At 43.8% G+C, this 23,256-nt stretch overlaps 1 protein-coding gene across 1 annotated transcript in view; it reads right to left on the bottom strand.

The window, feature by feature from the left end:
- STYXL2 (serine/threonine/tyrosine interacting like 2) overlaps positions 1–23,256 on the bottom strand; it is an 83,165-nt gene that overhangs the window by 29,687 nt on the left and 30,222 nt on the right. Inside the window, exons 3-4 of the mRNA XM_069202747.1 lie at positions 11,254–11,348; positions 2,177–2,408 (exon numbers count right to left, since the gene is read on the bottom strand). Coding sequence (XP_069058848.1) covers positions 2,177–2,408; positions 11,254–11,348 — 327 coding nt within the window. The remainder of the gene's footprint in view (positions 1–2,176; positions 2,409–11,253; positions 11,349–23,256) is intronic.

Below are 23,256 nucleotides of genomic sequence, written 5' to 3'. Positions count from 1 at the left end.
ACAGCTAAGCTCAGAGGAAGAATGCTCTGCAAATGAAAAAGGAAGCTTCCCTGGTCAGGAGCAGGAAACAAAGTAAAAAAAAAAAAGTCCCCGACAGACCAGATAAACAAGACAAAGCGTAATTATACAGTTGTTGGTACCCGCTCCCACACAGAAGAAGGCGGGACAAAGAGGCATGTTTGGCCACTAGCAAGCAAGGATTTTTAAATGACACCGAAACTAACAAATTTAATAGCTAGAAGCCCACAGAAGACGTATACTTAGAAATATACAAGAGGTCGTACGCTTACACTTGACCTACAAATATAAAAAGGTCCTTCTCAGTACTCTTGGTACACTGCAGGAACTTATGTTATGGTAGCCTCGATCAGACATTTCACAAAATAGGTGAATGGATTAGTTGGTCATAGGATTTTTAGGGAACATTCACAGGTGATATGCTTTTAAAACAATTAAATGCAAGCAGCATCAGTATTTTCTGTGAGTTTTATATTTTTGACTACATTACAGGGTTATTTTTTCTGGAATTTGGAGTGTGATGAACAAAGGACCTATGACTACCCACAGTGCCTGTTTACGGGTTTCCTGGGCCTATCAAAGGGCCACGAGTGCCCGTTCCAAAGAGTATCAGGCACTGGCTTCTGGGAAGAACAGGTTGTTTCCCCAAGAAATTGGAATAACACAAAGGGCAAGGAATACCAAGTCCAATTTTGTGCACGTTTCCTCCTTTTGGAGAAATCTAAACACAGATACCACCTGCTTGGTGTAGGTGGTAAATGTGTAGGGGGGCTTTTCTGATGACTGTGGCTCAAGGGGTAGCCAGCTTACTGCCAGCTTGGGGGGGACGCTTTTCTGCTCCCCATATGCAGAAGCATGTGGGTGCCATCAGCCAGGAGCATCCAGGAGCCCCCGCAGCTTCAAGCAAAGGTCTGGTTGCAGAATTAGCAGGGCCGGAGTTTGCAGACCCATTCTGGGTCCATAGACATCAGGAAACTCATAGTTGCCCGGAGTGGTATCCTCCCGAGGATTGCTGAACTATCTTGGGTAACTGAAATTGCTGCAATTTCGAATGAAGATTACCATTAGACTTAGGGTCAGCATTGCTCTTAGAATCAGGACACAAGGATAGGGTTACTTATAGGGTTTACAATATTCTTAGGGTTAGCAGTAGGTGTAATGTAATTCTTAAACTTATGGTCTGATTTAGAGTTTGCTGGGATGGATTACTGTGTCACACACACGACGGATATCCTGTTTGGCTTATTACAAGTTCATCATATCCTACGGCACTTGTAGTTAGGCAGATGAGAATCCCATCACATTTGTGGTGGAGTAATCCCCTGCCAGACTCTAAATCAGGCCCTCCGTCTCAGAGCCAGGTTTAGGTTTAGCTTAAGGTGAACATTAAGATGATGATTAATATTGGATCAAAGGTTTTTTTCAGTTTTATGTTTTCAGGAGTCTATTCTTGAGCCATTAATCATAATCACTGCAATCATGTTTTAGGCATTTACCTTTGTTGTTGTTTTGTTTTCAAAATCATTGGTTTAGAAATTAAGACATTTAAACATGAACCAATCTGCCTCCATCTGTTCTGGAGGTAGGGCTCCTTAGCAACTTTTATAACCTAAGGCCTCCAGACAGACTTTAAGTGCAAAATGACAGAGGGCGCATTTTAACTATGGCAGCAGGGTTTACCTCTGCTGTTGCCTATGCAGTGTCCGGCTTCAATAGTGGTATATCTTTGAGCAGGAATATCAACAAGAGAGATTTTGCGAGTTTTGTCACCATTATGCTTTCTGAACTTCAATACCAAATAACTTGAAAACACAATTCAACTCTTAAACAATGTTTCTTGTTTTAGAAGAGATGCAATTATAAAAGTTGAGGTAGTTGCATCAACAAATAATCCCTCTAATTAATGAATACACAGGTTGTAAAAATCAATCTGAAGTGTGACATAAACCTTGGTATTTGAAAGCTTACACATGAGTTCAGCAGTAGAGCAGCTGATATTATTTGCACTTCTTGCAATGCCTTCTATTGAGAATAGGCCACAGTGGCATATGTTGTCAGAGATGCCAGTTTCTGAGCAGCCATCTTTGTATGGGATATCACCAAAATTTGATCTCATACTTTTCATCCCTCCTTCCCTATTCCCAACACCTCCACTCACTTTTCTGCTATGAAGACGTTGGGCCAGACCTCATCCACTGCATTCATTGGGGCCTCGAGGCGCTCTTGCATGAGCACCCTCTGCAGGTCCAGCACACAGGGAGTATTGAAGAGGCTTCTATCATCAATTTTCTCCTTGATCCGGTTGTACAGGTCTTCCACCATCAGCTGCTCAGCGGATTCCAGCATATCCTGGTTTGTAGAAAGTGGCTTCACCTCCTTCGACTTGAGCTCTGGAATAAACCTTCACTGTCAGTAACAAACATCATCGTGCCCCAACCTTCATACAAATCACCACTCCACACCTCCGGTCGAGAGACATTGAGAAGCGAACCACAAACTAAAATAGAAAGCCATTTGCTATCATACAAATTAACTTTTTTGATGGTTGCATTATGCCCTGTTATTGGTATATATGCTGTCTAAGCAGAAGACATCAATTTGGCATGCTTTCTCCTTTAATGCAAATCTAGTTACAATATTCTTCTATACTCTATACAATATACTTCAGCTTTTTTCTTGCTTCATTTCATGGTTGAGAGTTCCTCCTCATCCCTCACGCCCACAACAAATAATCACTGAGTCAACCACATTGACTGCGGATTAGCCTTTCATCATGCATCCTTGTACATTTCTTTTTACTAGAGATAAGTCTTCATACACATAACACTTGATTGTCACCAACCTCCAAATAGAAGGAGCTCTATTTCTGACTACATACCTGAGTATAAATCTAACCCAGACTTAATAGGCCCACCTGTATTGATGGATCCCCCGTTTGAGTTGAGTGTCATTGGTGTCTCTCGTCCGCAACAACAGATGCCATGGCGAATCGGTGGAGGGCACTGGGCAACACTAGTTCATTGCATGATTCAGGAACCTTGGTGCTCTGACAAGCCAGATGATTCCTACATCTGGAGGAAGCTATCACAATCTCTCCTTGCTCTTCTGGCATTTCATGCTTTGGTAGGCTGGCAGGCAGTTCTACTTCGTATCACCAACCAGAAATAAATGTACTATATAAGAGGGCCTTCGTCACAAACCCTGGTGTTGCTGTGTCACACAAAGCGTTCCTAGGAAGAACACATTACACTGTTTCTACTGGCAAAACATCTTCCTTGGAGTCAGTTGATTTTAGTCTATGCACCAGGATCGTTCTTCGAGTCACTCAAAGTACATTCTCCTCTGGATAGTTCTGTTGGCAACAGTTCCCATGGATTTTCTGGGGTTCCCCTGCAGTATTTCAGATTTTCTGTCCCTTCTCATTAGCCTGTTCTTCCACTAGAAGACCCTCAATACCTTTGTGTAGTAGTGATGAGGGTGAAACTGCAGGCCTCCAGAGGGAAGTGTTGTGCATAGGGAGGGGTGAACTGCATGGAGCAGTCTCAAGCAACCTCAGTGGCTCCCACTGCCACTGGCCCAAATTTTCATCTTTCTGCTCTTCCAACAGTTTACATCCCCTTTAGAGAACTGCAGGTAGTCGATCCGTTCTCCCTTTGAGTAAAGTTGGATTTCAATTCTAGCAGAAGCCTCGCTTTGAAACTTTGGAAACAAGCCCTTTTCATTTTTTATCACCTAAGGTGTTCTTCATTGCTATTTTTTCTCTTTGTAGAGCTGGGGAGTTTAGAGCATTTTACAACATGAGCTGTATCTCAGATTCCTGAGCCTATATTTATCAAGTTTTCTCGCAATGCAACGCAACAAGACACCTTGCTGTGCAGCCGTGCCTAAATGGGAGAGGGCAGGAATGCACCATATTTACCATTATCCGGTGCACTTCTGTCCTTTTCTAGTGCTGGCACAATTTTGGCTGCCTATCGCTAAAGCAGGCATCATGGACATTGATTTATCAAAATGTCAGGGGTAGCGGAAGTGACATCACATGCTATGTGACCCCCCAACTGATGTCACAAGAAGTGAAATTACATGAACTTTGACCTGATGATGTCACAGAAAGTGACATCTCCTGCCCTTTAGCCCATCCCAATGATGTCACAGCAAGTGACATAACAAAGCATTTGAACTGATGACATCACAGGGTGTGACATCAAATGACCTCTGGACCCCATGAAATCAAAGGAAGCGACATTGCATGACCTTTGTCTTGGTGCTATCACAGAAAGTGGTGCATCTAACCTTTGGTTAACATAACACAGTGGTTAGGGTTGACTTTAACAATAAGAATGTATTTTTACCCAAAGAAACCTTTCTTAGCAACATCAGGATAGAAAGACTAGGAAAAAACATAACTTTCCAACCTGTACCATGCACCTTGCATGCAGCTCCTAAATGGCAGTTCATAGGTCACTGTGCTAGATCACAAATATAACTTATGAACTGAACAGTAACAACAGAATATCTGTGACAAACACAGTAACCCGCTTAGCTATCCACAGAAAATATTGTTCTTTGATATGCAAGGTACACATTCTTTGCAGCAGGCATATTAACACTGTGCGCTTCCTTAGATAAGTGAAAACTGCCACTAAACAAAACTCCCTTCTCTCTCCATCAGGTACATTAATAAATCACCAGAGTTAACTTGACACTTTTATTGTTGCCCAAAAACAGCTGAATACTCAAGGAACTTTGCAGTGCTATTAAAACTGCTGCACTACTAGAGGTTAGCCCAGGGCATGTAGCCAACAGGAGTCACAAAGACTGGTACCACAACCATAAGGAGAGTCCAGACTCTAGTCGAGTCGATGTGACGACTCAGTCAGTCTCACTCTCACACGGCATCACCTTCCCCGCGGCCAGCCCGAGGTCCAAATGTCCGACTACGTCAGAGAGTGACAATTAAGTGAAGCAAGTCACATGTGGCCTGATCCCGAACTTGCGTTGATTCTAGTCAGTCACTCTAGAGTTTTGACACCGACCACCCACGCGGCAGGCACAAGTCTGACTCGACTCCAATGCCGAGGCTGTGCAGCGCTATTGTGTCATTTACTGCTGCATGGGGCCTGGCCAATACCTTTGGCCAGGGTTGTCATAGTTGGCACACTAACAGATTGATGTCCCTGGTAGCCAGTCTGCAGTCCCAAAGATGGTGGTACACATACCACACCAAGCACCACGTCCTCAGCTAGGGTGGTGTGCAGCAGGTGTGCGCTTGTACTAACACAGATGCGCTGCTAGCTTCAGCACGTGTAGTCACTGTCCAATCATGCCCAGCCATGCTGTGCATGCTTCATGCTCATTTGCTCAGCTTCCTGGCCCAGGCCCATAGCAGATACATACAATGTATCAAATCAAGAACTGCGCCGACCAGCCCAGGCCCAGAGACACCATAGCAACGAGTGAGACAAGTTCTTTCCCCCACCCAGGCCCAGCTTGCAGGCCATCATGATGTCTCTGCAGACATAGCTTCAGCACAGCAGTGCAATGAAGCGCTGCTCAAACTGTGGCGGATTTTATGCCACCAGAGCACTTGCCAAGGCTGAGGAACAGCCAGGGGTGGCATAGCAAGCAAGGTGGCAGGGGGGGCATAGCAAGCAAGGTGGCTGGGGTGGCATAGCAAGCAAGGTGGCAGGGGTCACAAAGGGGTGGCTTAGGGGTCACAGTTGTGATCCCTGGTGACCCCTAATTGACGTCCATGACAGGCGCCCCTAAGTCATGTTGCAAGGGTGCCTGTGTTGGTTTTTTGTGTAGAAAGGGACACCTTTCTGTACAGAAACAATCCCCTGAGGCTTTTTCCTCTTTCTACGTGTGCTGCAGATAAACGACAGATATTTCTCCTCGTTACACCTCACCTGGGGAGCCGTCGCATTTTGACACATTCCCAGGACTACCAGCAATGGTAAATCGGGGAATGCACCAAAGTCCATGAGTGGATGCATGGGAACACCCACGTTGCCCCCATGGAATGCCACCCTGCCGCAGAGTAACCGAAAGCAGCAATTTGTGCTGCCTTGCGTTTCTCTAGATTTATCAAGCTATGCAGCGCCACGCAAGGTGGCCTTACGTGGCACGATAAATCTCACTTAGGTTTTGTGTTGCCCTTGTGCCCCCTTGCGTGGCACAAGGACGACACAAAACCTTGATAAATCTGGCCCACAGTGTCTGTGCACCTTGGGCCATTTCATTCTCATTTCATCACCATTAACATGTGGCTTTATTTTGCTATTTCTAAAGAGGAGGTTGCAGCTAGCAAGGCTTGTTTACTGTATTTCTGCGTGGGAACACCTCTGCAAGCTTCATTGTGACGTGGGACATCTGTCTTCCAAAGGAGAAGTTCCTAGTCCTCTTCTTTCTTGCAGAACTCCAAGCTTCTTCCATCTGGAGGCAGCTTCCTTGCACCTTCATCCGGGGTTTGCTGGGCTCCTGCCCCCCCGGACACTGTCGCGACTATTGGACTTGGTCCCCTTGCCTTGCAGGTCCTCAGGTCCAGAAATCCGTTGTCAGTGCACTGCTGGTGTTTGTTGTTCTTGCAGAATCCCCCTATCACGACTATTGTGCTCTTTTGGGGTTGTAGGTGCACTTTACTCCTACTTTTCAGGGTCTTGGGGTGGGGTATCTTGGACACCCTGACTGTTTTCTTACAGTCCCAGCGACCCTCTACAAGCTCCGATAGGTCTGGGGTCCAATCGTGATTCGCATTCCACTTTTGGAGTATATGGTTTGTGTGGCCCCTACACCTATGCTTGCCTATTGCAACCTATTGTAATTCTACACTGTTTGCATTACTTTTCTGACTCTTACTTACCTGATTTTGGTTTGTGTACATATAACTTGTGTATATTACTTACCTTCTTACTGAGGGTACTCACTGAGATACTTGTGGCATATTGTCATAAAAATAAAGTACCTTTATTTTTAGTAACTCTGTGTATTGTGTTTTCTTATGATATTATGCATATGACACCAGTGGTATAGTAGGAGCTTTGCATGTCTCCTAGTTCAGCCTAAGCTGCTTTGCCATAGCTATCTTCTATCAGCCTAAGCTGCTAGAAACACCTCTATTCTACTAATAAGTGATAACTGGACCTGGCACAAGGTGTAAGTATCTTTGGTACCCACTACAAGCCAGGCCAGCCTCCTACGCCTGCTCTGTAAAAATATTGTCGCTACCATTCACAAAGGGGAAGCGGTCCCCTGTGAACCCCTTCTCGTTTGTGAATGGGTTAGCGCCAGTTTGAAACTGGTGCTAACTGCGATTGTTTTGCGACCGCTTTTACAGTCACAAAACAATCATACATACCATCTAGATTCGGTATTAGGAAGGAACGCCCCTGTCACGCCCCTTCCTAATAGCGAATCGCAAAACCCACACTGCTACCGAATCGCAGTTTGGGCTTTGTACATCCCAAATAGCACTTTTCAAGTCGCAAACAGGCCGATTCGCGACTTGAAAACTGCTTCATACATTTGGCCCTAGGTTCTTTATCTTGCATCAGTTGATGGCTGCTGTACCCCGGTATCATGGTTATGGGAAGAAGCCAGGGGATATCCTTGAGTGACATTAGCAAAAAGCAGTCACATAACCAACCCTTACAATTTCACTCATAACTAATCATTTTTGAAGGTTGATTACATTGCAAAGCTTTTGGCCCCTAGTATTGGGTACTATACCCGTTGATAGTTATTCTTTGAAATGCATTAAATTATAGGTGGCATATGTTGCCTTGCTTTGCATATTCCCTTGAATCCATCACTGTTGAGCATGTAAAATGTAATGGCCTGGAAAATGCTCCAGTAATCATTACTTCTGTCTAATTGGCTTTGCCACCATTGCTTTGAATCTGCCCTCCTCGAATACTGTGTGCCACTATACTGAGGTCAATAATACCCTATAAAAATATCACCACCACAGCATTGTTTAAGTCCACCTCTGCTTATCTTAACAATATAGTGGTAATTAATACAGTGAATGCAGCATTGTTGCCGTACTTTATATCTAATGCGATCAAATAGTAGTTCCTAGTCATTGCCAATTTATAATCAATCTGAGTGGCTGAAACACGCTAAAGTTGTGTTATTTTTCAGGTTAGATTCAAAGCCTGTCTCACAGGCGAGGACTGACCTCCAGTGGTGATGGCCATGGTGACTAAGCATCACATTAGCAGTAATATACATGGCTGCTGAGTAAATTGGCCAAGCAATGATGTAACTGCTATGGGATCTTATGTTTTGTTATCTGGGCAATGGTCTTCAAGAGGAATATTGTCCTCAACAGTGGACGTTGCTCTTGTCATGCATCAGTGAGGAGCCATTAAAACATGATGAGGAAGAGGAGGCGTGGATTAGTGGCTATGCTGCCACTTTGGCACCTGAGAACCTGGGTTCCAATCCAGTCTCTGGCACATAACTGAAAATCATTGTGTTCTTGGCAAATCACTAGGGACCTGATCTAGAGTGAGGAGTACGGTATTTACTCCGCCAGGTCCAGACAGCAACTAAAATACTCAGCTGCCCTGACAGAGTACCTGTTCTCCACATTAAGAGATGTCTCCTGGCCCTACGGGCATCTCTAGTCATTGGCAGGAAACACAGTCAAGGCGGTTCCTGTCAATGTGTTAAAATTCTGATGGACGGCTCTATCAAACATGACACCGCCCATCAAACTTTCACCAAGTAAAAAACTTTTTTTCATAGTTTTTTGTTTAAAAAAGCAAAAACCAATGATCCACACATCAAAGGAGTTATCTTCTCTGGTGTGTGGATCATAATTTTTCTTATACTGTTCCTCACCGCTGTTTTTAACTGGAGATGCCTAACAGCAAAAAAAACACATATAACACTGCCCCCTCTAAATCAGGCAAATGATTTTAAATGTAAATCTGAACGGGATGTCAGAGGAGTATGAAAGTGATGGAGCCAGGGTAAGCTCTATCGCTGATATACTTAAGGTCTGTCCTCATGTAAATCAAGCAGGTGGACCAAGGGGTTGGAAGGAGAGGGTACTCCATCACAGTTGCGACAGGGTACCCTCTCTGCCAAACTCTAAAATCAGGCCCTCTATCTTTCTTTGCCCAAGATTGCAAATATGTGTGAAATGCAATTGTAAAGATGAGATATTATTATAAAATTCAAATGTGCACATTTCCGCGAGAGGGATACAACCTTGTACGGGATCCTAGTGCCCCCATAAATGTACAGCGCTTTGCTGCTCCTCGTCTAGGTTTCCAAAACATATATGCAAAAAGTAGAAAGACAGACCATGCATCATTTTGCTAGATCTCCTTTAGATTATTTTTAAACTAGCTTAAGTATTTAGGACACGCGCCCTCCAGTACCACATATCATTTCCTATGTGTCTCTATATCAAAGCTTTAGAAGTTGTGAATCAAACCCAAACTGAGTTAGATTAGATCACCGATGCAAATATGTTGCTTATCCTAATGGCCTGATTTAGAGCTAAAATAATTATTCTGGAAAAATGTTTAAATAATGCCATACAAATATTGTTCTTTAAAATAATAGATTAACTATTTGGCGCTGAAAGAGAAATCGATAAAGATGACAGAGGAAAGGCAAAGAAAGAGTGTGTTATTGAAAGAGGCGCGTGAAATGCTACAGCCCAGACTTTCTTCAGGTATTAACTAAGCAAGGCACCAAATAAGAGTTAGGATTAAATATGTGCAGAGTGTTCCAGGTGGACGTATATACGACTTCTAATTGGTGTTTCCACATATTTACTCCTATTACGAGTTAAGCCCTAGGGAGATTATGATATAAGCGTAAAGTTACCTTCAGTGCTGTCATTTGAACAATAGGTTTCCCAAACCAATTGCACAGGTACTTCTTGCACTGGCCAAAAAGAAATATGTTCTAAATCAGACTGTTATAAGTGCCGGTGTTGACAATTAAGTGCTGGTGCCGAGCAATGGAAACCCCCAGCTCAAATTAAGCACTGGATTTATAAATATATAGGATTTTAGGCATGGCCTACAGACAGCTTATTTGTCTTACCTGCTTCATGTAATCATAACAAATTAATAAATAAAAACATATATACATACACGGAGGGGCCATTGTTAACCCGCTTCATCCACCGGTCTTTACAACTGTCATTCACATCTCACTTCCGCCCACCACAGCAGATACCATGAGCATTAGGTCAGTCCACTTCAGCCACTGGTTTTTTGTCCTTTAGGTGACAACATTTTGTCTACTCGAGAGCATAGCCAAGTAATAGTGACCCCAAATGCCAGGGTAGGCGGGACAGTACCTTACTTTTCCATGCTTTTTTTTCCTTCCATTCCTTATCCTTCTTCATTGTGTGTTTACAATAACACCTTTTCTTTGCACCAATAATGATATAATTTTCTCATGCTATTCATTAAAGCTAAAAGGGATTTCTATATCTCTTGGAAGCACATATGTCTGTGAGTAAGTACACTTACTATTCTATTAACATTATAGGCAGTGTTTATTTTTTTAAAATGTATTTTTAGGTCGAGCATAGCAGCATGCAAGCGCTGCTTTTCTGATGTGTTGATATGTGTCTGGGCTTTTAAAAACACCCACGTCACGCCCATCGCTACCACTTGTTCGTGGGCTTATCCTTCAAAAATCCTTTGATGACATTGGTAAATGGCTTACATATGTCCCTCCTTGGGGAGGTTTAGTTACCGCCTTGGCCATCACCCCTGTTACATGGCTAATTGCACTTTTGCCGATAAGTTTGACTGCAAGCGAACTTCTTTTTCCTTTTGTGATTCTCTTGACGCTGATGCTCATAGCGGCTGTGGCGCTGTGAATCGGCTCGCTTATGTGAAACTGTTTTACTTTTAATTTTCAATTTATGTGGCAAGAAAAGTCCAGATAGTAGTTTACAACGCTAATAGCTCTAACTTGAGCAAATGCGAGACCCGTTGCATTGTAAATGCTTGTTTTTACTGCGAGCATATGGCGACCACATTTAGGCAGCTGAATGTCTTCTTTCATATATTTTTTATGCTATATGCTTGCAATAACAAACAATTAAAACAATTAAATCATAGCACCAGATTGCCAAGGCCTGACCTACTGGATTTGCCTTGGATTTCTTGGTTGTTGCTGAAGCTGGGCACTGTACTGTCCATTCGTCCTTACAGTCGTGCTGTCTGGGACGCGAGGGTGAGAAGCGACACTTACCTTCATTTATGATCTTCTTGGCAGCCACAGATGAGGAGAGGTGGATGGGCTCCATGAAGATGCTCGCAGTGTAGGTGTCTGACAACAGGGAGTACCTTTCAAACAATACAGATAATATACAAGCCATTAGTTCTTTCCAATCACACTTCACACATGGAATAAAACACACAGCTTCATCGACGCAACCCTTTTCAGGTGCTTCATTCCCAGTAGTGTTACTCAATGAAACAGAACTTCAAGGGGAGCTAGTGGTTACTGCCAGTATCCCTGGTGGGTACTCCTGTTTGCCACTAGTGTCACTGGTGCCCTAGGCCAAAGGCACTAGTGTTCCACAAAGGGTCAGTCAGCTTGGGTGAACGGTCAAGGCTGAATCTGGGTGATGTATAGGTTTTTGCCCAGCTACCATGTGACACTATTTTCTACACAAAAAAGCTTAATAGTGACTCTTTAAAAAGGAAGGCAACTTTATTTACAATTAGGCAAATGCAGTTAAAAGGAAGATAAATACAGATGGTTTTATCTATCTATCTATCTATCTATCTATCTATCTATCTATCTATCTATCTATCTGTCTGTCTATCTACAGACAAGCAGGGTGCCATATGCTACGTATTACTCTTGTTGTGTGTGGGGCCGTCATGATGCCCTCCCCTCTCTCAGCAATGGTAAAAAAAAACAGGTTACATTCTGTGCATCTGCACATATGGTTTATGCCGCAGCATTTTTTTCATATTTTTGTGCCATAAAAAGATATTTAATGGAAACCTGGATGCAGGGGTTAAAACTGTGCCGCAAGGTAAAGTCACACTGAAGAGGCCTTGGTATCATTAGGACAATTATTTGTAAATGTTAAGTAACTGTAATATACACAACCTGAGGCAGGTAACAATGTTTTTGATGTCAAATTCGCTCTCCTGTGGCAATAAACTGCACTTTGACCTTTGTGCTTGAGTAATACATGCACGAGGGCAGGCGTTAAAGTGACAGGCCCATAGTAGCCTATGGGCCTCCCTAGTGCTTTGCTGCACTTGTGTCATAATTTATGGCGCTAATCCAGCAAAGAGCCACAATAGCGTCACAAATGATGACGCTATTGTGAAAACGAGCGCCATGGTGCGCCGTATTGATAGATGGGGTAGGGGCGGCGCAAGAAAAGCGGTGCATCTGGACTGATCCGCCACTTTCTTGTAGATCTGGCCCTTTGAGTCAGAGCAAGAGAGAGAAAAACACAAAACAGGAAGATGCAAAAACATTGACAAAGGAAGAAAGCAGGGATGAAAAGGAACCCGCAAGAGTGAGATAAATGGACAGTACAGCAGAGGCGCAGCAGAGGGGGCGGTTTGGGGAGTTACACCCCTGTAATAAATGCATTATGTAGTAATTAGTTGGGTACAAGGGCTTTCAGTCAGGTATGGTGAGGAATCTGTTGGTTTTCACCTGGGATTTTTACATATACACAGACAGACAAACTCACACACACATGCACTCTCTCTCTCGTCTCTGCTCTGAAGGTCTTAAAAAATATTACTTATTTTGTAAAATATTGTGTTTTAAATATGCTAACAATCAGCACTCTTCTCTCCCTCCTCAGCCTCTTAATCTCGCCTCATACTCTGCTTCTCATATAATATATTTTAATATGATATGCCAGCATGATTGTTGGGAAATCTGAAGCTCACCCCCCCCACTCAAGTTTGCTGACTAAGCTGCCCCATGAGTGCGGGTCTGGTGATGGATTAAAGAGGCGTGAGGTGGGATCAAGACTGTGCAGCCTCAGTATTCGGCACCTCACCTTTGATAGTGCTGGGAACTGGCTTTGTAGCAAATATTTAAGCCCCAGAACTTATTCTTTAACAAAGTAAGCACTGCACTGAAGAGAGGCGACAGATGCACCTCAGCTATGGCCAAGCCTAAAATCCTAGTAATCTCAGACAATAATCCATGACATCTAAACAGGGATTCGGGATACTCCAAATAGACTGTGCCTTCTGGCACGCCCCTCTGCTAATATCAAAAGTGATAGGAGCAGGTGAGCTGGAAGCAAAGATAATTACGTCGCTCTAAAATTAGACTGAGATGACTCAATCCCCCAGCCCTTTCATAGCATTGGTTGTTCAGAGTTTTCTTTCGCTACCGATCTGGTGTTTCTGAAATTTCTAAATGTCTCCACTCTGAATGGTGACATCGTTTTCCTTTGTGTGTTCTTTAGGTCTGGGCTAGACATAAATGCGCTGTCTCTTCCAGATATTTTGTTTACACACTGTGGTCTTAAAGCCCGCCCATAGCTTTATCATTGGTTTGCTTCAGTGTTGTTCTCAATTCCTTTGTTCTAGTTTGTGAAGGCATGCCTGTGTCATGTCCTCTCCTTGTGTTTGGCCCTCCCATGGAGCATGGACCAAGTACTTGTGTCCATCCGCTCCTCCTGTTTTTATAGCTACTTTTTTTCTGTATTTCAGCACTCCGTGAGTGCTTGTGTTTTCAGGCCACTTCTCACATGTTGCTTCTTTTTCCTCCCACCCCTCTGCCCCAATCCATTTCTTCTCCACCCCACCAGCAACCTTCCTGTTTCATAAACTCCTCCTCCTCACCCACCCTCATTTGCGTTGTGTGTTTGTATCTGGAAGCAGTTTCTAGTGGTAGAACAGTGTCTTCCTACAACCATGACTATTTGCTTGCACCTTTGTGTGCTTTGAGTGTGGAACTGGGGAACTAGGTTAAAGCCTCAGCGCTGGCTCAACATCCTGTGATTCTGGGCACATCACGTAATCTCCCAATGCCTATAAACAATGCATGTGAGCTTCTGTAATGCGTCTAGTGCTCGTGTAAAGTGCTCAGCCTTTTGGTCAAGTTTGCACTGTATTTAAAAACGGCAGAAAAATCCAATTACATGTAAAAACAAAGCCTTAACATTAGAAAAGACAAACAGATAGCTATTTCCTGACTGATTTGTACAAAGTGAAACCTGAAAAGCTGGAAAAAACCTCGGCTTCCCCACTCCAACTGTGTGCTCTTGTACAAATATTTTATTTCACTAGAACTTTTTTCTTCATAATCGCATATGAAAGCACTTTCAGGTATGTGATTTCAGAATACCAGTTGGACAAAAATATCACTTTTAATAAGTACTTCTCAGTACAGTGCTACAGTGTGCTGTATTAACGTCAAAGGTTTCACATGGTAAAGACAGACACTTTATTGCATTTTTAAGAATTCATATTTTGCTTGATGTGTGTACCATGATTTACACCGCAAATATTTTCAGGGCTTGGCTGGTGCACAGGCTCTACGATCCCAACCACTCTCCACCCCCTCCCGTTTTGTGTTTCTTGACTCACCCCCCACCATCATGTTGCTTTTTTACCTTCTCCCCCATCACCCTTCACCCTACCATGCTGTATTGCTTGACTCCCTCCTGTTGTGTTGCTTCACTGTCAGACCCTGTTGTGTTGCTTGGCCCACCCCTCTGGCCAGTCAAAAAAGCGCCTTGACGCAGACAGTGCTAACTGCATCATAGCACTGTTTTCCATGACTTTCAGTCATGCTGAACAGCTGCCGTGCTACTCTACAATAGCTAGAACTCTTTGACATTGGTAAAGCCAATAGCTCTCGCATTGGAGAGACCTGTTGGCTTTACCAATGCTTGTTTTTGGATGTGGCTACAGGGAGCTTTAGCTGTATCCAAAACAAACTGTACAACTATCTTCATGCAGGGCCTCTTCTGGTCCATTCATATGTCTGCATCTCCTCACAACTAAGACTGTGTCTGTCCTGGCTCCATAATTTTCTCCCACTAGGTGTAGCATCTTTCTGATGCTCAACATGGTTGCCTGCTGGGCCTTCCCCGGTTCATCATACTGCCTACATAATCACTGCTTAGAAGATTCCTTTCTGCTTGCCCAGACTATGGGCCTCATTACGAGTTTAGCGGGCAGCTGTGCGGCCTGAATACCGCCGGCCCCATTAAGAGTTCATAGCAGGGCCAGCAGGCGAAAACAGCGCCCCCATCCGCCGGCCTTGCAGTGAACAGGGCCTTAACATTGACGTCGGCTCCGCCAATGTGGTGGTGCAGCGGGTACAGCAGCACCCGTCGCGCATTCCACTGCCCATAATTTGGGCAGTGGAATGTGCGACGGGCTGTACATGGGGGCTCCTGCACTCCCCATGCCAAGTGCATGGGCAGAGCAGGGGCCCCCCAACACCCCCAGTCCACCAGCCTTTCCATGGCTGTGTAAGCACCATGGAAAGGCTGGCGGTATGGGGACTCGTAATCCCCCAGGTAAGCGGATTATAACTGCCGGGACCGCCAGGCTGTAGGCTGGCGGTGCAGCCTGGTGGAGTCCGCAGTCAGACCGTGGCCACTCCGCCACGGTCCTAATAGGGCAGTCGGACCACCTGTCTGCGGCGGTCCGACCGCCATCAAGAGTGTGGCGGTCTTGAGACAGCCACACTCGTAATGAGGGCCTAAGTGTCTGGAATTTCTTCTGAAAGTCTTCCTGTAGCCTTTCCCTAGCTTCACTAGTATGCCACTCTTCTTGCAAGCTTTTTCCCTTTCCTCCCATTTCTTGCACACTGCTGGTGACTTGTACCTCCTTGCACCATCTCCTGCTTGTACATGACACATGTCTCTGCTGGCATGCCCTGCCTAGGGTGTCTCTGCCCACAGCTACTTATTGGTATCCCTGGCACTGCCCTAGCCGCACCTAATCCCCGAAGGTGTGAGTGATTGGAATAAAAGAAAGCCGCAATCAATGGGCCTTAGTTACTTTCTGAGTTTCCATGCCTTGCCTTTACTGTATCCCTCCGCGCCAGAGGAGGCCGTTCATGGACTAATGGTCCAACGATAGGTGAGATTAAGGGCAAAGCTTTTCTCTGGCCTGATGTAGCTCCTTGTTGCTCCCATTAGTGGCAATTCTCTTTCCTTCTCCTTCCTACATCCCTACTGTTTTCTGTTCAAAGTTCTTTATTAATACTTAATAGAATGGCAAGATATACAATAAAATACAGATGTGTATTAATGTAGAATTAAAATATTGGACATTAAAATTTTGGGATTGAGAAAGAAGACGAAAAGTAGGTGGGAGGGCAAAAGGAACAAATACAAACAAAACCTCAATGTGTTTTAAAAATATCATCTGATGGTGCCCACTGTGAGAAACATATTAAAAAAATGGAAAGAAGCATTTACATTCATTCCTTTTTTTGCTGAAACTAACTCATCCCCACCATGCAGGATAAAAAAGACCTGACAAGGATTTCCCATTAGAAGCGATAGATTTAACTTCTAATGACATCAATGTGTCAACTAATTTACATTCATCCGTATTTAGAGGTGGTGTTATACTTTTACATTCCTAAATAAGATGAGTAAATGTTACATCATATTTTACAAGCACAAATTTTTAACTAATACCCCAGTCTTTGACCTGCAAATTAGTATTAGTTTTTCATTGGAAAAACAATGAAAACACACCCACCATTGTCATTATCTCACTCCCAACATTTCCGACATTAATAATTTTGCTTCAAGAATTTTACTGTGAGTCCTCTGCACATTATTAACTTGTAATATATATGTTTGCAAAACAGAAGCCAGGAAAAAAATCCCAAATTTGGTTTCCATTTAAAGCACCAATGACCATCAGAAAAATTAAATTAGCATTACTGTTCCACTTATTTTACTTAAAGAGTTATCCATAATATCATAGATTTTAAATATATTGTACACTCTAGAGTAAATGTGATAAAGAAAGATAAATGATCGTAACTCAAACAGTAAAGAAGGCAGATTAATGATGTATTAAATGTGTGCATAATATTTTTTTCGGAATAGTGTGTAAATTATTCAGCCGCTAAATGAAAGAAACCCATCAATTGTGCAAATGATTCCACTGCAGGATTAGCTATGAAGCCTTTTACATTTGCAATACGCCTGAAATCCAGATTTTAGCATTATATTGATTTACCAGAATTTTCAATAAGGAAAAGAAAAGTTAAATAAGACTTTCTATATGTTAAGAGAGAAAACAGTAAACATTTATTAAACCTTTCATAGGTGATTTAATTCGATTATATGATAAAGACTTTGAAACATTCATAATCAATATACTAGGAAGTGAAAATAAATAAACAATATCTTCTTCAATTTTCAACCATTTAGGAACATCCTTTATGGCATCATGTACATAATTAAAAGGAGAAATCTGAGTTTGTCGAGATGACTATTGGACTCCCCTCCTGGTGTATGATGTAGGCATCCACCATGAAAGCTGCTCTCTCATGTCCGGTGTCATTTGGCACAAGTCCAGGGATGACAGAGACCAGTGAATAAAAATGTGTTTTATGATCTTGGTCAGATGATACCTAGGTACTAAGAATATGGTCCCCGCCAAGTCACACCACACCTGTAGCCACGTTGCTGCTGTTGGATTGTCCAGACACCTGAATTGTGACAAATGAGGCTGAATCTTGGTGATCCTGCTTTTGGCAGCGTGACCAACCCTTTGCTGGTCTGAAGCATCACTCCAATGAATGGTCTTGAGCAGGGGGCGCATGACATTCCTTCAGGTTCATTAGAAATCCGTGGTGCCCCCTTTCAAACCTAGAAGGGATACGAGAACTCCTAGGTTCCCACATCCTGTGCTATTGTCGAGAGCTCCCATTACATGGGCCTTTTGATCCGTTCGAGCCCAGATACACCAGGCTATAAAGTAGGGGCAAAGGAGAAGTTGTGATTATAGAAGAGGGTTCCATGAGGGGACCAGGCAACGCTTTGCTGTTTCCTTAAAAGCAAAACGGAAAGAAAAAAAAAAAGAAAATATCTTCTGGTTGCTCTACGTTACATTTTGTGTACACAGGATGGCCTCCTGTCCCATCTTGGAACCCTTCCATATGAAGAATTGTATGTATAAGAACCGCCTTTCTTGGCTGAAGTAACTTTAAATAAAGTTGTTAAAGAAATGTATGCTTCTGCCAAGACTCTTGGGCTCAAAGGCTTTCCCGCTGAACTTTTCAACTGTCTTGTCCCTAATCTTACACCACATTTAAGTGAAATGTTCATCGAGCCTCCCATGATTAGAACCTCCCATTGGACCTGAGGAAGGCTGACATCCCTGTCCTGCTGAAGTCAGGTAAACTAACTGAAACATTTTCAGATTAAAGACCTACATCCTCGATTAATGTAGACGCTAAGATCATCTTGAAAACTGTTGGTCACTCCCATACATCCAATCCTTGGTCTACTGGAGTGAGTTCAATTCTAATAGGCATAAGCACAGAATCCAACCGGTTTGTACAGAATCAATAGAGTAACATAAAAACTGTTCAAGAACTTGATTAACACATTCTGTTTGTTCACATGATGCAGTGATATGCTGTAGGAAAAATTAGCTGGATATCCTCCAACGTGCTTCTTTTTTTAAAAATGGGTTGTAAATTCTGGCTTCTGAGGAGACAGTATAACAGAAACCATGTGGTCTAAGTATGTGACGAGGGAATACACTGTCTAGTTCACCAAGTGTCAAACATTATCATGAATTGCTTCTCTGAGGCTAGAGGGGCTGACAATCAAAGCTATGAAGTATAGTTTCCAAGCGCCAATAGCAGAATGTAATAGATGAAATAAACCACCTGGCTTCCGATTAGTATTTATGTTGTGCACAGTGTCACAGAGTGTTCGATTTATTCTTAGTCCTAACAGCAAGTAGTGGCTCATGACTTCAATTCAACACTTGTCCCTCTCCTTTACCCCTTGTACATAGATCAGTGACACGTTACACAAAAACCTCTCCAAGGTTTTTGTAAATCAGTAATTTTCTTTAGAATCTGCATTTCGTCTGCTTCAGCTAAGTCACGCTTACCAAGGTGTTAGACATGACATCCTTAAGGTGGTATTCCCCCAGACTTTTTGCCTGCTTGCCTCCAATTTTGCTGAAGTTATTTTTGTTAGCCTTAGGACTCTGTGCACTTTACCACTGCTACCCAGTGCTAAAGTGCTTTTGCTCTCTTCCTAAAACATGATTTAGTTGGTATATACCTAATTGGCATCTTTAATTTACTTATAAGTCCCTAGTAAATTGTGCTACATGTGCCCAGGGCCAGTAAATTAAATGCTACTAGTGGGCCTACAGCAGTACCAAGCACTTAAGTAGCACTTTAAAACATGTCACAGATCTGCCATTGCAGCCTGAATGCAGTGTTACACTGCCATATTGACTTGGTGTTTAAAACCTCCTGCCAAGCCTTAAACTCTTTTTTAATTACATATAAGTCACCCCTAAGGTAGACCCTAGATAACCCATAGGACAGGGTGCTGTTTAATGAAAAGGCACAACATATACTTTTAAGTTTTACATGTCCTGGTAGTGAAAAACTCTCAAATGTGTTTTCCCTACTGTAAGGCCTACCCCTCCCATAGGATAACATTGGGGATTCCTTACTACGTTTAAAAATATGTCAATTCCTGATTGGGAAGTGGTAGATCTATCATGTTTAGTACCTATGGAATTGTAATGATAAATCCTCTTTAATGGTAAAGTCGGGTTTATTGTTACAATTCTGAAAATGCCACTTTTTGAAAGTTGGCATTTTCCTACTCTTAGCCCTGTGTGCCTTCAGCCTGTCTCCCATACAAGTCTGGGGTGGGTGACAGCTGGGCTCTGTGCATTCCCTCTAGACAGCCACACACAAAGGGAGCTTAAGTGTGACTTGATGGGCCATCCGCATCCTGATCAGCCATCCTGGGCAGGATGGGAGGGAGGAGCTGGCCACAGCCTCACACTTACACCTGAATAGGCTGTGCCCTGTTCCCACACAAAGGACTGCTTGAACCCCTGCAGTGATTCCGGAGCAAGGGCAGGAAGGGAGGACCTCTGTGCACTTCAAAGCTCTTCTTTGAAGTCTCCCTCACTTCAAAGGCACCAGGTATAAGAACTAAACTTCTGACCTTACCAACTCATTATGCTTCTGGACCTGTGGATACTCTGCCAGGAAGGACTGCTGTGCTGCTACAAGGACTGCCGCTCTGCTGGACTGGTGCTCTGGAGGAACCGCTGTTCTGGAAGAATGGTTTTCTTGCTGTGCAGGCCTGCTGCTCTTATTGCGTGGGTGAGAAGGACCGGACCCACATCACTTGAGCCCAACACCCAGAGTGACTCCAAGGGTCAGCTGACTGGTCTACTGTTTTATGAAGTCTTAGGAACACAAAAGACTTCCAAGTCACCTGCTGCAGCACCTGGACTCTGCCAAGTATGAGTCTTGCCCTGTCAGTGGTGCCAATCTAGTCCTGGGCTGGAACAGAGTATAAAGTGCTGATCCAGCAAGAATCCATGCATCAACGCCGTTGCGCCGCTCGGAATGAAGGCTTCTCCATCAACACATGCACATTGCCACTGCTGCAAGGATCAAGGGCACTGCATCACAGACAGCAAGGCACATTGCTTCCATTTTTAATTCATCTCTGACTTTGCGCAGCTTGAAACCAACGCATTGCTTACATTCTAAGGATCGACAACAACGCATCACCTCCTCTGCTCCTCACATCTCACTCGACGCAAACAAGGTACTTTGCAACAGGCCAAGACTGGTCTTTGTATCTGACCAGCGCTCCATTGCGGTCGGCCTGCAATTTGACTTGTCAGGTGCGGCCAGATAGTCCCGGATGATGCTTTATGCCTTTAAGCACTACAATTCAGTTTAGTCTTAAAAAATTCATAACTTCGGTCCTACTTGGTGGATTTTTGTCATTTTGGTCTGTTTTGTTCATTAAATTATATTCTATTTTTCTAACTAGGTGTGCTATCTTTCTGTGTGGTGTTTTCACTGTTTTACTGTTTTGAGTATTGCACAAACAATTAACACATTGCCTCTAAAGTTAAGCCTGACTGCTCATTGCTAAGCTACCAGGGGCTGAGCACAGGTTAATTTACAGTATGTTTGTGACTTAGCCTGACTAGGATTGTGGTTCCTGCTTGCACAGGATGCATTCCTCTGCCAACCAGAAACCACATTTCTAACTTAAGGTATTTTACCAAATATGTAAAGGGTTGGACTTCTGGTAAAGTTTAGAAAGATCCTCAGATTCTACAACATTTGAGTCTGCATAATAAAAATATGATCTTCCATCTGGGGTAAAAACAGCACCTCACCTTGGTGTTAAGACTTTAATATTTGCCAGTTTGAGAAACCCCTTGTCTTTATTTGGTGAGTGTGTGTGTGTAGACGTTGAGCCTCTTCTAAATAATGACACCAGTGGGTAAATGATGCTGAATAGTAATTATCATTTAATCAATCAGTTAAATCAGGAAGTAAAAGTAGTGGACATTATTCTTTCTGGTTTTTCTGTTTATTCTGATAATACATTCACTGAGGATGTCTTTTTTTATTTTAAATATCGCAAAGTTGCACTAGCAGGGAAAATTAATCCAACACTAAGCAGTTTCTGAGGCTTTTTCAATTAATTGTTACAGCACTTCATACTCTTTGAGTAAGAAAGCACTAATCCATTTGCAATGTCTCATCCTGGCAATAAATAGATGGGACAATCTTAGGCCCATATTTATGGGCAATTGGCGTAAGGCAGCTCCGCAAGTCTTTTTGCTGTGTTGCCCTATGTCAATATGAAAGGGCAGGAATACACTGTATTTCTGAAATACGGTGCATTCCTGCCCTTTCCCCCACGCCGGCACACAATTTGGTGCTGAGCGCCAATGCAGGCATCCTTGCGCCATGGTGCAAGGGTACCTGCGTTGCATACAGGATTGTTTTAGTGCAGGAAGGAGCACCTTCCTGCTCCAAAACAATACCAAGAGGCATTTTCCTCTTCCTAAATGTGCTGCAAAATGCAGCACACATGGAAAGTGGAGAAAACGAGGAGAAACAAAATTATTTCTCCTGGCTACACCACCCCTGGGGAGGTGTAATATTTGCCACTGTTCCAGGTTTACGTCATTTAGTAAATCTGGGGCCACATCAAAATCCATGGGTGTTGCGTGGGAAAACTCCTTGCAACACCGATGGAACGCCCCCCGGCGCAGAGTAAGGCAACGCAGTGACTTGCGCTGCTTTGCCTTACTTCTTCTATGAGACGATGACTGCTGCCAGACGTATTATGTCACATAATGCGGCCTGGTGGTGTTCTGCTAGCGGGCGCTGCTGGAGGGAGCAGTTCCCCGCCCCGTCCCCTGCCGGAAGTCCCCCTGGATGCAGGTAAGTCGGGTTTCCAACAGGGGAGGGGGGTGTTGTGTGTGTGGGTGTGTGTGCATGAATGTGTGAGTGTGTGCGTGAATGCAAATGTGTGTGTAATGTTGTTTGCGTGTGTGTGTGCATGTGTGAGAATGCGTGTACGAATGGAAATGTGAATGCGTGTCAGTATGAATGTGTGTACGGATGCGTGCATGAATGAATGGATGCGTGCGTATATGAATGCCTGTTTGCCTTTGTGAGTGAGTGTGCGTGTATGGGAGAATTGGAAGTGGGGAGTGTGGATGGAAGGGGGATGGGGGCGTCTGGGTAGTGTAAGGGGGGGTGGGTTGGCCTCCCATCTGTCACTGGTAGGGCCTACCGCCATGGTTTTCGTAGCGTTATGAACGCCACGAAAGACCATAGAAGTAGGCAGGGTTAAAATCTCGCCGGCAGTACAGTAGCGGCCGCCGGATTGGAGATTGTTATCTCCACCCGGCGCCTGCTACCGCCATGGTGGTCAGTGTGGTATACTGGCTTCAGCCAACCCGCCAATGTCATAATGTGGCAGTATGTACCGCCAGCCTGTTGGCGGTACTACTGCCCCATTTACACTGACTGCTGGGGTCATAATGTCGCCCATAGTGTTATAGGTTATGGGTGGGGTAAGTCCTGGCATCTGGCGGGCTGCCCTATCTGCACCTGAATAGCCACAGTCCTTCCATGGACCAACGGTTGAGTTAGAGATCAGCACGTGCAACATGAAGCATGTGATCCCAACTTTGACCAAACACCATATTAAAAATTTCGCTTCTTCTTGTCACCAAA

Source organism: Pleurodeles waltl, chromosome 8 (genome assembly GCF_031143425.1).
Source record: "Pleurodeles waltl isolate 20211129_DDA chromosome 8, aPleWal1.hap1.20221129, whole genome shotgun sequence".
Classification (NCBI taxonomy): domain Eukaryota; kingdom Metazoa; phylum Chordata; class Amphibia; order Caudata; family Salamandridae; genus Pleurodeles; species Pleurodeles waltl.
Note: the sequence above shows the minus strand (reverse complement) of the source record. Positions and strands in the feature narration are given on the sequence as shown.